This window comes from Eucyclogobius newberryi, unplaced genomic scaffold (genome assembly GCF_026437365.1).
Source record: "Eucyclogobius newberryi isolate DKJ021-1_F unplaced genomic scaffold, fEucNew1.0.hap1 SCAF_33, whole genome shotgun sequence".
Taxonomy (NCBI): Eukaryota; Metazoa; Chordata; class Actinopteri; order Gobiiformes; family Gobiidae; genus Eucyclogobius; species Eucyclogobius newberryi.
In genome coordinates this window covers 59,352-75,000 of record NW_027315979.1, presented here as the reverse complement: position 1 = coordinate 75,000, position 15,649 = coordinate 59,352, and the positions used below count along the sequence as shown (strand labels likewise).

Here is a 15,649-nt window from a genome sequence, read left to right as displayed (position 1 = left end):
GTATGTTTTTGACGAGGAAACAGCATTATAACTCGAGTTGCAACGATTAATCGACAAAATAACAACGTATTTTGTTCATATTGTAATCGTTATCTGGACAATACTGACTCTAGAACACTCAGGAAAGAGCTTTTTAGAACAAAGAGAGTGACAAAGTGGCCGTCAGTCACCATATTTAACCTTTATTTGGTCAAAACGTATTTAAAATGTCTCAATGTACAAAAAGAGTCGACTACTAAAATAATCGTTAGTTGCAGCTCTATTTATAACATTTTATCATTGTGTGTGATTTTAAGAGTTCCTGAAGTATACACATATTCAGAAGTATTTGTGCAGCTCGTACCTTTGTCCTCGCTGGGCAGGGCTCGAGCCGCCTGCGTGGGCGTGGCTGCAGGCTCCACCCTGAGCTGGAACTGCCTCCTCTCGTGCAGACCGCAGTAGTGATGGTGCAGGTGACAGGAGTACACGCCCTCGTCTGCCGGCTGCAAGAAAACAAACAGAACCCCAGGGGATTATGGGCCATATCAGAGCGAGTCTCATCCATGTTTGTCCTCAATGCATCAAATTTGTCTTTTTAAACAGCCTTCAAAACCAAAAAGGAAAATATCATTAAATATACATACGTTTTGCTCTTTTTGGTCATTTATTCTTTTATGTTCTGTATTGTGATTCTGTATTATACTGTGATTTTAATGCATTTTACTGTTTGAATGACCTTTGTATCAATTGTTCTGCACAAATTATTGATTTTATTCCAGATAGATACAATTTACAATTGTTTTTACCAAAGTGAAAAGGAAAAAGTATTTGTGGCCCTTGCCATTGATTGTAAAATATTATTATTGACAAAATATGTATATTGGTTATCAGCAAGACAAGTATTGGATATTGGTAAAGCTTGATATTCTACCATCTGGGACCATCCCGAGTAATCATAATGTGTCTATGTGGAATGAGTGGGAGGGAAGTGGGAGGGGGCTGTAAGTGGGAGGGGCTGTAAGTGGGAGGGGCTGTAAGTGGGAGGGACTGGAAGGTTGTGGTTTAGAAGAATGTGAAGCGAGGCGGTTTTGAAGCGATGGATGGAGCTCATCCTCAAAACAACAGACAGAAATATGCATAAACTGTACAGAAAAGAACCTGGTAGGAAAGTAGATTAGAGCTTTATTTTAGGTTTTCTTTTGAAAGCTAAAATAATACTGAAGAATGTGTTGAATGTGTGAAATTAGTGTTGCATTAAAAATCAGGCATTGACCTTATCCTGCAATGCTGAAGGTTAGAACTCCTGCCTCACAACAAGACGGTTTGAGGTGTTAATCTTGGTTTGGGCCTGGGTCAGTGTTCACTCTTTGGATTAACCTGGTTTATGTTCATTAAAGAAAGCATGACTATTCTAGGTCTAGACTAGGACTAAAACAGGACTATTCAAGATCTAAACCAGAGACGTAGGAGACATAGGAGACATAGGAGACAGAATCTTGCTTTAAAGACTTTTACATGCGTCTTCCTTGTTGATAAGTGGAAACATCTTCAGGGCGGAGCCTCGAGAGCACATGCGATCCCCTTTGGGTCGTCTTAAATTACCAAGTGTCTCGTTAACAATGGGCCCCTGGAGTTGTCCTCAGATTAGTGGAGATTTCTGCCTGGAGCCACAGCAGGAGGAGTGGATCTGCTGGTCCGTCTGCAGCTGCCACACACTTTTTCCAGATGCGTCAGTGAACGTGGCGCTGATGCAAAGACCAGACGAGACTCTTACGCTTCACATGTGGAGCTCATGTGTTTGCACAAAAACATCCTATTTACAATCATCTGGTTCCTATTTACAATAATGAACCAACAGAAATATCGCTTTCACTAAAAATGTGAAATACTGTTTGGCAGCTAATGCACAGAACTAAAAACATGATTATTTATTCAGTTATTTTTTGATTCAGGCTAAGTAATGGTCAAAAGCCCTTAGGAAAAGTGTTTTTGGGGCACTAAATTCACTTTCATCATTCACGCCCTACAATGGGCAGTTAGTAACCAACATCACACAACTCAGGGTTTGGTTAAAAGAGAACTGCTCTATTTTAAGATTGGCAGCAGAAGAAGTAAAGCCATGTTCCCAAAGTAAATGATCCACAATGTTTCCAACAGCCTTCAGACACGCCCTCACCTTCAGACACGCCCTCACCTGCAGACATGCCCTCACCTTCAGACACATCCTCACCTGCAGACACGTCCTCACCTGCAGACACGCCCTCACCTGCAGACACGTCCTCACCTGCAGACACGCCCTCACCTTCAGACACGCCCTCACCTGCAGACACGCCCTCACCTTCAGACACGCCCTCACCTGCAGACACGCCCTCACCTGCAGACACGCCCTCACCTGCAGACACGCCCTCACCTTCAGACACGCCCTCACCTGCAGACACGCCCTCACCTTCAGACACGTCCTCACCTGCAGACACGCCCTCACCTTCAGACACGCCCTCACCTGCAGACACGCCCTCACCTTCAGACACGTCCTCACATGCAGACACGCCCTCATCTGCAGACACGCCCTCACCTGCAGACACGCCCTCACATTCAGACACGCCCTCACCTGCAGACACGACCTCACCTTCAGACACGTCCTCACCTGCAGACACGCCCTCACCTGCAGACACGCCCTCACCTTCAGACACGTCCTCACCTGCAGACACGCCCTCACCTTCAGACACGCCCTCACCTTCAGACACGTCCTCACCCGCAGACACGCCCTCACCTGCAGACACGCCCTCACCTGCAGACACGCCCTCACCTTCAGACACGTCCTCACCTGCAGACACGCCCTCACCTGCAGACACGCCCTCACCTGCAGACACGCCCTCACCTGCAGACACGCCCTCACCTTCAGACACGCCGTCACCTTCAGACACGTCCTCACCTGCAGACACGCCCTCACCTTCAGACACGCCCTCACCTTCAGACACGCCGTCACCTTCAGACATGCCCTCACCTGCAGACACGCCCTCACCTGCAGACACGCCCTCACCTGCAGGTCGGAGATAGTCAGAGAGAAGTCGCCCTCTGCAAAGGCGTGGCCGCTGATGTTCATTTTGCGGCGCAGGAACAATGGGCCGTAGCTGCGCTGTTCTCCAGAAGCGTAAAGGTCCACGAGACGATCTGCCCTGTCATGGAGCACCCCACGAGACTGACGGTCCCAGTGCACCACCTGAGAGGAAGGACCTGGTTGAGTCCAGGTATAGACCTGGTTTAGTCCAGGTTTAGACCTAGTTTAGACCTGGTTCAGACCTGGTTCAGACCTGGTTCAGACCTGGTTCAGACCTGGTTTAGGGGTTAGGGTCAGGTGTGAACGCTCCTGACCTGTTGGTCCTCCTCGTGGCTGCTCCAGTCGGTCCAGACGCTGCGTCGGTTGATGCAGGGCAGGACCACCGAGCTCCCCAGAAGCACCACAAACACGGCCTTCTGCCCGTCCCAGAACTTCTGCTCTTTACGTCCTGAGGGTCACACACAAAACACATCTGCTGCTTGTGCTGGACATATGTGTCATTGAGCATCATGTGTGTCATTGGGCATCATGTGTGTCATTGAGCATCATGTGTGTCATTGAGAATCATGTGTGTCATTGAGCATCATGTGTGTCATTGAGCGCCATGTGTGTCATTGAGCGTCATGTGTGTCATTGAGCGTCATGTGTGTCATTGAGCGTCATGTGTGTCATTGAGCGTCATGTGTGTCATTGAGCGTCATGTGTGTCATTGAGCGTCATGTGTGTCATTGAGCATCATGTGTGTCATTGAGCATCATGTGTGTCATTGAGCGTCATGTGTGTCATTGAGCGTCATGTGTGTCATTGAGCGTCATGTGTGTCATTGAGCATCATATGTGTCATTGAGCGTCATGTGTGTCATTGAGCGTCATGTGTGTCATTGAGCGTCATGTGTGTCATTGAGCGTCATATGTGTCATTGAGCATCATGTGTGTCATTGAGCGTCATGTGTGTCATTGAGCGTCATGTGTGTCATTGAGCATCATGTGTGTAATTGAGCGTCATGTGTGTCATTGAGCATCATGTGTGTCATTGAGCGTCATGTGTGTCATTGAGCGTCATGTGTGTCATTGAGCGTCATGTGTGTCATTGAGCGTCATGTGTGTCATTGAGCATCATGTGTGTCATTGAGCGTCATGTGTGTCATTGAGCGTCATGTGTGTCATTGAGCGTCATGTGTGTCATTGAGCATCATGTGTGTAATTGAGCGTCATATGTGTCATTGAGCATCATGTGTGTCATTGAGCGTCATGTGTGTCATTGAGCGTCATGTGTGTCATTGAGCGTCATGTGTGTCATTGAGCGTCATGTGTGTCATTGAGCATCATGTGTGTCATTGAGCATCATGTGTGTCATTGAGCGTCATGTGTGTCATTGAGCGTCATGTGTGTCATTGAGCGTCATGTGTGTCATTGAGCGTCATATGTGTCATTGAGCATCATGTGTGTCATTGAGCGTCATGTGTGTCATTGAGCGTCATGTGTGTCATTGAGCATCATGTGTGTAATTGAGCGTCATGTGTGTCATTGAGCATCATGTGTGTCATTGAGCGTCATGTGTGTCATCGAGCATCATATGTGTCATTGAGCGTCATGTGTGTCATTGAGCATCATATGTGTCATTGAGCGTCATGTGTGTCATTGAGCGTCATGTGTGTCATTGAGCGTCATGTGTGTCATTGAGCATCATGTGTGTCATTGAGCGTCATGTGTGTCATTGAGCATCATATGTGTCATTGAGCGTCATGTGTGTCATTGAGCGTCATGTGTGTCATTGAGCGTCATGTGTGTCATTGAGCATCATGTGTGTCATTGAGCGTCATGTGTGTCATTGAGCGTCATGTGTGTCATTGAGCGTCATGTGTGTCATTGAGCGTCATGTGTGTCATTGAGCGTCATGTGTGTCATTGAGCATCATATGTGTCATTGAGCGTCATGTGTGTCATTGAGCGTCATGTGTGTCATTGAGCGTCATGTGTGTCATTGAGCGTCATGTGTGTCATTGAGCGTCATGTGTGTCATTGAGCATCATATGTGTCATTGAGCGTCATGTGTGTCATTGAGCGTCATGTGTGTCATTGAGCGTCATGTGTGTCATTGAGCGTCATGTGTGTCATTGAGCATCATATGTGTCATTGAGCGTCATGTGTGTCATTGAGCGTCATGTGTGTCATTGAGCGCCATGTGTGTCATTGAGCGTCATGTGTGTCATTGAGCGTCATGTGTGTCATTGAGCGATTGAGCGTCATGTGTGTCATTGAGCGTCATGTGTGTCATTGAGCATCATGTGTGTCATTGAGCGTCATGTGTGTCATTGAGCATCATATGTGTCATTGAGCGTCATGTGTGTCATTGAGCGTCATGTGTGTCATTGAGCGATTGAGCGTCATGTGTGTCATTGAGCGTCATGTGTGTCATTGAGCATCATATGTGTCATTGAGCGTCATGTGTGTCATTGAGCGTCATGTGTGTCATTGAGCGTCATGTGTGTCATTGAGCATCATATGTGTCATTGAGCGTCATGTGTGTCATTGAGCGTCATGTGTGTCATTGAGCGTCATGTGTGTCATTGAGCATCATATGTGTCATTGAGCGTCATGTGTGTCATTGAGCGTCATGTGTGTCATTGAGCGTCATGTGTGTCATTGAGCATCATATGTGTCATTGAGCGTCATGTGTGTCATTGAGCGTCATGTGTGTCATTGAGCGTCATGTGTGTCATTGAGCATCATATGTGTCATTGAGCGTCATGTGTGTCATTGAGCGTCATGTGTGTCATTGAGCGTCATGTGTGTCATTGAGCATCATATGTGTCATTGAGCGTCATGTGTGTCATTGAGCGTCATGTGTGTCATTGAGCGTCATGTGTGTCATTGAGCATCATATGTGTCATTGAGCGTCATGTGTGTCATTGAGCGTCATGTGTGTCATTGAGCATCATGTGTGTCATTGAGCGTCATGTGTGTCATTGAGCATCATGTGTGCATCATGTGTGTCATTGAGCGTCATGTGTGTCATTGAGCATCATGTGTGTCATTGAGCGTCATGTGTGTCATTGAGCGTCATGTGTGTCATTGAGCGTCATGTGTGTCATTGAGCATCATGTGTGTCATTGAGCGTCATGTGTGTCATTGAGCATCATGTGTGCATCATGTGTGTCATTGAGCGTCATGTGTGTCATTGAGCGTCATGTGTGTCATTGAGCGTCATGTGTGTCATTGAGCATCATGTGTGTCATTGAGCGTCATGTGTGTCATTGAGCGTCATGTGTGTCATTGAGCATCATGTGCGTACGTGACTTGGTGACGTTGAGCTGGACCTTGACCGTCTCGTACAGGTGGCAGTAAAGGTGGTGCAGGTTACACGAGTACAGCCCTCGGTCATTCATCGTCACATCTGTGTCAGGGAAATAAAACTTACATATTTATATATTTATATATTTACTGAGACACTTATGAGACTGAAGGATATTTACTTGATGCTGTTGTACTGGAGAAAAGCCTTGTACATTATTTAGTCGTCTAAAGATCTCAAAACTATGACTTATCTTTATGATCTGACCTGATGAACAGCTCCTCATCTGTCTGGATAAACTCTCTTTATACTAGATGAACCACCCCTCAGTATGTCAGTGGGATTGAATCCGTCCTTCACTGTGGTTCTCCCCGAGTTTTTGACTTGTTCTTCGAAGAATGCTCTAAGGACATGACTGACCAGCCAATCCCTCCTACATTATTGGTTTAATCTGCTTTTCTATTGTTGATTGATGAGTCGCTCGTCAAGGCAACGGCTGCTGTGATTTTGGGTCTGGTACAAACAAGTTTAATTTCATTTGTAAAATGGCATGCGAATCCATCCATACAATATATATGAAATATCAATATTTCTAAAAAGTAATTAGTAAGTAATAAGTGAGATTTCAGCGACTAAAGGCATAAAGTCCTAGTTCTTAAAGGACTGAAGCATATTGGTGTTTCACACTTAAAGACCTTTTGAATTCGTCATTCATTTGATAAAAGATCAGGACACGTGACAGGTACAGGACGTTTTCAAACTGAATCCCTCTGACGTCATCAATAAGATACATTCCATAGAAAACACAATTCACACAAACAATCATTTCACAAAATAAAGGCATTATTGTGTATCAATAATTGTCAAATCATAACTATTGTGTCACTTTTATGGATTTTGACCCTCGTTTACGTTACAGTTGCTAGGTAACAGTTGCACCTCTACTACGTCACATCTGCTGCTCAGGTCCAATCAGGAAGTAACATTATAAACATCACCAAAAGTGTTTAATCACTGTTCACTGTGTTTTAATGAAATGTGTCATCCATAATGAACTGCTTGATCATCTCTGACACAGTTTGAAGAATGTTAAGGATTCAAAGCTTTACCTTTAATGACGAGGGAGAAGTTGCCGTCCTTAAAGGCTTTCCTGCTGAGGCTCACGCGGCCCGTGTTGTAGGAGTTATAGATGCGCTGATCTCCTCCAGGGCCTGAGAACATGTCCACCACGCGCTCCATCACGTAGTCTGGACTGGACCGGTACAGGTCCCAGTGCAGGACCCTCTGCCGGTCCCGCAATCTGTCCTGGGTCCACACCATGCGCCCGCTCACACACTGCAGCACCACCTTTGTACCAGAGGGGGCGCTCATGTTGTAGGCTGCCACCACCAAACTACTGCTGCTGTCCGACTGACCACCATGCTGACCACTGACTGGGATATGTGGAAGACAAATATTGACAGAAGTGGGTTTAATCCATGATATGTCCTGGTTTAATAATCATTACTGTGGCTGACGGGACAAATACTGGAGTGAGAACACCATGAGCACCATGAGCACCATGAGCACCATGAGCACCATGAACACCATGTTTCATGTCATGGTTTTCTTTGTTTTTATTTTTGACACTGTAGATTCTTATGGAGCATCTACACTATCACTAAACAAATGCAATTATAGAATTATGAACCAAATGTGTGTTTGGTTAATCTAACCCTTGTTGGATCTGTGCATGATGAGAATGTTTTACCTGCAGTGATGAGGCAGGACACTGGCACTGCAGAAGAGGAAACACAATCATGACTCAGACACAAACTGAAGAAGACAGACTTTAACATTTACACTGGAATTTACACTTCTTAATGTTGTTCTTTCTATATCACATAATGTCACATAATGTCACATAATGTCATCACTTTGGTTAAAATCAGGCTGAAATACACGAATAACCATGAGAACATGAGAACATGAGTACATGAGACCATGAGACCATGAGAACATGAGACCATGAGAACATGAGAACATGAGACCATGAGAACATGAGAACATGAGAACATGAGACCATGAGAACATGAGAACATGAGCACATGAGAACATGTGAGTATGAGAACATGTTCTCATGAACACATGAGCACATGAGAACATGAGTACATGAGACCATGAGACCATGAGAACATGAGTACATGAGACCATGAGACCATGAGAACATGAGACCATGAGAACATGAGAACATGAGACCATGAGAACATGAGAACATGAGAACATGAGACCATGAGAACATGAGAACATGAGCACATGAGAACATGTGAGTATGAGAACATGTTCTCATGAACACATGAGCACATGAGAACATGAGCACAAGAACATGAGCACATGAGAACATGAGAACGTGAGCACATGAGAAAATGAGCACATGAGCACATGAGCAAATGAAAACATGAGCACATGAGAACATGAGACCATGAGACCATGAGAACATGAGAACATGAGACCATGAGAACATGAGAATATGAGACCATGAGAACATGAGCACATGAGAACATGAGAACATGAGCACATGAGAACATGAGAACGTGAGCACATGAGAAAATGAGCACATGAGCACATGAGCAAATGAAAACAAGAGCACATGAGAACATGAGAACATGAGAACATGAGCACATGAGAACAAGAGCACATGAGAACATGAGCACATGAGAACATGAGCACATGAGCACATGAGAACATGAGAACATGAGAACATGAGAACATGAGCACATGAGAACATGAGAACATGAGCACATGAGAACACGAGCACATGAGAACATGAGCACATGAGAACATGAGCACATGAGAACATGAGAACATGAGCACATGGGCACATGAGCACATGAGAACATGTTCTCATGAGCACATGAGAACATGAGCACATGAGAACATGTGAGTGTGAGAACATGGGCACATGAGCACATGAGCACATGAGCACATGAGACCATGAGAACATGAGAACTTGAGCACATGAGAACATGAGCACATGAAAACATGAGCACATGAGAACATGAGAACATGTGAGTATGAGAACATGAGAACATGTTCTCATGAGCACATTAGAACATGAGAACATGTGAGTATGAGAACATGTTCTCATGAACACATGAGCACATGAGAACATGAGAACGTGAGACCATGAGAACATGAGCACATGAGAACATGAGAACATGAGCACATGAGAACATGAGAACATGAGAACATGAGCACATGAGCACATGAGCACATGAGACCATGAGAACATGAGACCATGAGAACATGAGCACATGAGAACATGAGAACATGAGCACATGAGAACATGAGAACATGAGAACATGAGCACATGAGCACATGAGCACATGAGAACATGAGAACATGAGCACATGAGAACAAGAGCACATGAGAACATGAGAACATGAGCACATGAGCACATGAGCACATGAGACCATGAGAACATGAGACCATGAGAACATGAGCACATGAGAACATGAGAACATGAGAACATGAGCACATGAGCACATGAGCACATGAGAACATGAGAACATGAGCACATGAGAACAAGAGCACATGAGAACATGAGAACATGAGCACATGAGAACAAGAGCACATGAGAACATGAGCACATGAGAACATGAGCACATGAGAACATGAGAACATGAGCACATGAGAACATGAGAACATGAGAACATGAGCACATGAGACCATGAGCACATGAGAACATGAGAACATGAGCACATGAGAACATGAGAACATGAGAACATGAGCACATGAGAACAAGAGCACATGAGAACATGAGCACATGAGAACATGAGAACATGAGCACATGAGAACATGAGCACATGAGAACATGAGAACATGAGCACATGAGCACATGAGAACATGAGAACAAGAGCACATGAGAACATGAGAACATGAGCACATGAGAACAAGAGCACATGAGAACATGAGAACATGAGCACATGAGACCATGAGAACATGAGCACATTAGCACATGAGAACATGAGAACATGAGCACATGAGAACATGAGAACATGAGTACATGAGCACATGAGAACATGAGCACATGAGAACATGAGAACATGAGCACATGAGCACATGAGAACATGAGAACATGAGCACATGAGAACAAGAGCACATGAGAACATGAGAACATGAGCACATGAGAACATGAGAACATGAGCACATGAGAACATGAGAACATGAGAACATGAGAACATGAGCACATGAGAACATGAGCACATGAGAACATGAGAACATGAGAACAAGAGCACATGAGAACATGAGAACATGAGCACATGAGACCATGAGAACATGAGCACATGAGCACATGAGCACATGAGAACATGAGCACATGAGAACATGAGAACATGAGCACATGAGCACATGAGAACATGAGAACATGAGAGCATGAGCACATGAGAACATGAGAACATGGGAACATGAGCACATGAGAACATGAGCACATGAGAACATGAGAACATGAGAACATGAGCACATGAGAACATGAGCACATGAGAACATGAGAACATGAGCACATGAGAACATGAGCACATGAGCACATGAGAACATGAGAACATGAGAACATGAGCACATGAGCACATGAGAACATGAGCACATGAGAACATGAGCACATGAGCACATGAGAACATGAGCACATGAGAACATGAAAACATGACCACATGAGAACATGGAGCACATGAGAACATGGAGCACATGAGAACATGAGCACATGAGCACATGAGAACATGAGCACATGAGCACATGAGAACATGAGACCATGAGACCATGAGCACATGAGCACATAATCACATGAGACCATGTGACCATGAGCACATGAGCACATGAGAACATGAGCACATGAGCACATGAGACCATGAGAACATGAGCACATGAGAACATGAGACCATGAGAACATGAGAACATGAGAACATGAGCACATGAGACCATGAGAACATGAGCACATGAGAACATGAGCACATGAGAACATGAGCACATGAGAACATGAGAACATGAGCACATGAGAACATGAGCACATGAGAACATGAAAACATGAGAACATGAGAACATGAGCACATGAGAACATGAGAACAAGAGCACATGAGAACATGAGAACATGAGCACATGAGACCAAGAGAACATGAGCACATGAGCACATGAGAACATGAGAACATGAGAACATGTGAGTATGAGCACATGAGAACATGAGAACATGAGCACATGAGCACATGAGCACATGAGCACATGAGAACATGAGAACATGAGCACATGAGAACATGAGAACAAGAGCACATGAGACCATGAGAACATGAGCACATGAGAACATGAGAACATGAGAACATGTGAGTATGAGCACATGAACACATGAGCACATGAGCACATGAGCACATGAGAACATGAGAACATGAGCACATGAGAACATGAGCACATGAGAACATGAGAACATGAGCACATGAGAACATGTGAGTATGAGAACATGAGAACATGGAGCACATGAGAACATTAGCACATGAGAACATGAGAACATGAGAACATGAGAACATGAGCACATGAGCACATGAGAACATGAGCACATGAGAACATGAGCACATGAGAACATGAGCACATGAGCACTTGAGCACATGAGCACATGAGAACATGAGAACATGAGCACATGAGAGCATGAGCACATGAGAACATGAGAACATGAGCACATGAGCACATGAGACCATGAGAACATGAGCACATGAGAACATGAGCACATGAGAACATGAGCACATGAGAACATGAGCACTTGAGCACATGAGAACATGAGAACATGAGCACATGAGAGCATGAGCACATGAGAACATGAGAACATGAGAACATGAGCACATGAGAACATGAGCACATGAGAACATGAGAACATGAGAACATGAGCACATGAGCACATGAGCACATGAGCACATGAGAGCATGAGCACATGAGAACATGAGAACATGAGAACATGAGCACATGAGAACAAGAGCACATGAGAACATGAGAACATGAGCACATGAGACCATGAGAACATGAGCACATGAGCACTTGAGCACATGAGAACATGAGAACATGAGCACATGAGAGCATGAGCACATGAGAACATGAGAACATGAGAACATGAGAACATGAGCACATGAGCACATGAGACCATGAGAACATGAGAACAAGAGCACATGAGAACATGAGAACATGAGAACATGAGAACATGAGCACATGAGAACAAGAGCACATGAGAACATGAGAACATGAGCACATGAGACCATGAGAACATGAGCACATGAGCACATGAGCACATGAGCACATGAGAACATGAGAACATGAGAGCATGAGCACATGAGAACATGAGAACATGAGAACATGAGCACATGAGCACATGAGACCATGAGAACATGAGCACATGAGAACATGAGCACATGAGAACATGAGAACATGAGAACATGAGAACATGAGCACATGAGAACATGAGAACATGAGCACATGAGAACATGAGCACATGAGCACATGAGAACATGAGAACATGAGAACATGAGCACATGAGCACATGAGAACATGAGCACATGAGCACATGAGAACATGAGCACATGAGCACATGAAAACATGAGCACATGAGCACATGAGCACATGAGAACATGAGAACATGAGAACATGAGCACATGAGCACATGAGAACATGAGAACATGGAGCACATGAGAACATGGAGCACATGAGAACATGAGCACATGAGCACATGAGAACATGAGAACATGAGCACATGAGCACATGAGCACATGAGCACATGAGAACATGAGCACATGAGCACATGAGCACATGAGAACATGAGAACATGAGCACATGAAAACATGAGCACATGAGCACATGAGACCATGAGACCATGAGACCATGAGCACATGAGCACATGAGCACATGAGAACATGAGCACATGAGCACATAATCACATGAGACCATGTGACCATGAGCACATGAGCACATGAGCACATGAGCACATGAGCACATGAGACCATGAGCACATGAGCACATAATCACATGAGCACATGAGAACATGAGCACATGAGAACATGAGACCATGAGAACATGAGAACATGAGAACATGAGCACATGAGACCATGAGAACATGAGCACATGAGCACATGAAAACATGAGCACATGAGACCATGAGACAATGAGCACATGAGAACATGAGCACATGAGCACATGAGACCATGAGACAATGAGCACATGAGCGCATGAGCGCATGAGCACATGAGCACATGAGAACATGAGAACATGAGAACATGAGAACATGAGAACATGAGAACATGTAAGTATGAGACCATGAGAACATGAGCACATGAGAACATGAGAACATGAGCACATGGGAACATGAGCACATGAGAACATGAGAACATGAGCACATGAGAACATGAGCACATGAGCACTTGAGCACATGAGAACATGAGAACATGAGCACATGAGAGCATGAGCACATGAGAACATGAGAACATGAGCACATGAGCACATGAGACCATGAGAACATGAGCACATGAGCACTTGAGCACATGAGAACATGAGAACATGAGCACATGAGAGCATGAGCACATGAGAACATGAGAACATGAGAACATGAGCACATGAGAGCATGAGCACATGAGAACATGAGAACATGAGACCATGAGAACATGAGAACAAGAGCACATGAGAACATGAGAACATGAGAACATGAGAACATGAGCACATGAGAACAAGAGCACATGAGAACATGAGAACATGAGCACATGAGACCATGAGAACATGAGCACATGAGAACATGAGAACATGAGAGCATGAGCACATGAGAACATGAGAACATGAGAACATGAGCACATGAGCACATGAGACCATGAGAACATGAGCACATGAGAACATGAGCACATGAGAACATGAGAACATGAGAACATGAGCACATGAGAACATGAGAACATGAGCACATGAGAACATGAGCACATGAGCACATGAGAACATGAGAACATGAGAACATGAGAACATGAGAACATGAGAACATGAGCACATGAGCACATGAGAACATGAGCACATGAGCACATGAAAACATGAGCACATGAGCACATGAGCACATGAGAACATGAGAACATGAGAACATGAGCACATGAGCACATGAGAACATGAGAACATGGAGCACATGAGAACATGGAGCACATGAGAACATGAGCACATGAGCACATGAGAACATGAGAACATGAGCACATGAGCACATGAGCACATGAGCACATGAGAACATGAGCACATGAGCACATGAGAACATGAGAACATGAGCACATGAAAACATGAGCACATGAGCACATGAGACCATGAGACCATGAGACCATGAGCACATGAGCACATGAGCACATGAGAACATGAGCACATGAGCACATAATCACATGAGACCATGTGACCATGAGCACATGAGCACATGAGCACATGAGACCATGAGCACATGAGCACATGAGACCATGAGACAATGAGCACATGAGAACATGAGCACATGAGCACATGAGACCATGAGACAATGAGCACATGAGCGCATGAGCGCATGACATGAGCACATGAGCACATGAGAACATGAGCACATGAGAACATGAGCACATGAGAACATGAGAACATGAGAACATGAGAACATGAGCACATGAGACCATGAGAACATGAGCACATGAGAACATGAGAACATGAGAACATGAGCACCTTAGACCCTCATGGTCGTGTCTTCTCATCTTTAGTTTGTTGGAGGAGGAACGTTCTTGTAGAACATGATCTAACGTGTCACGTGCTCAGATGAGTCAGTGTCAAGTTCAATTTGTTTTTGTCTCTGATTTCACTGTTATTGTTTTACACGGTTATTGTTTTACAGTTATTGTTTTACACAGTTATTGTTTTACACAGTTATTGCCTGGTTGTATTTGTTAATGTCTTTTCATCTTTTGTTACATGTCTTGAGTGTGAAGAAAGACGCTGATGAAAAAAATAATTTGTATTTTTTGTATTTTATTTATTTGTAAAGGGAGAGCACATTTATTTATTTACTTACTTATTGATTGATTGATTGATTTAAATAGTTGAATGCACACATTATGATATAGGCCCGGCTGTCTGGCTCATTTAATGAGATTAAATTGAGAATAGCCTTCTTTTACTCCGCTTTAAAGGATCATGTTGCAGTTTAATACTAATCAAATCTATACAAATAGAACATGTCGCTGTGTCTGGAAGATTGTGCTGCTGCTCAATCCTGGACAGACACAATGTGAGATTTAAATTCTCGTTTTTCATGTATCTTGAAATAAATCTGGCAAATAATCTTTCTTTT

General features: G+C 44.2%; 1 protein-coding gene across 1 annotated transcript in view; it reads right to left on the bottom strand.

The window, feature by feature from the left end:
• LOC140375603 (matrix remodeling-associated protein 8-like) overlaps positions 1-7,750 on the bottom strand; it is a 42,249-nt gene extending 34,499 nt beyond the window's left edge. Inside the window, exons 1-5 of the mRNA XM_072461882.1 lie at positions 7,440-7,750; positions 6,331-6,432; positions 3,352-3,485; positions 3,020-3,199; positions 344-482 (exon numbers count right to left, since the gene is read on the bottom strand). Coding sequence (XP_072317983.1) covers positions 344-482; positions 3,020-3,199; positions 3,352-3,485; positions 6,331-6,432; positions 7,440-7,701 — 817 coding nt within the window. The 5' untranslated portion in view covers positions 7,702-7,750. The remainder of the gene's footprint in view (positions 1-343; positions 483-3,019; positions 3,200-3,351; positions 3,486-6,330; positions 6,433-7,439) is intronic.
• Positions 7,751-15,649: the final 7,899 nt, after the last annotated feature.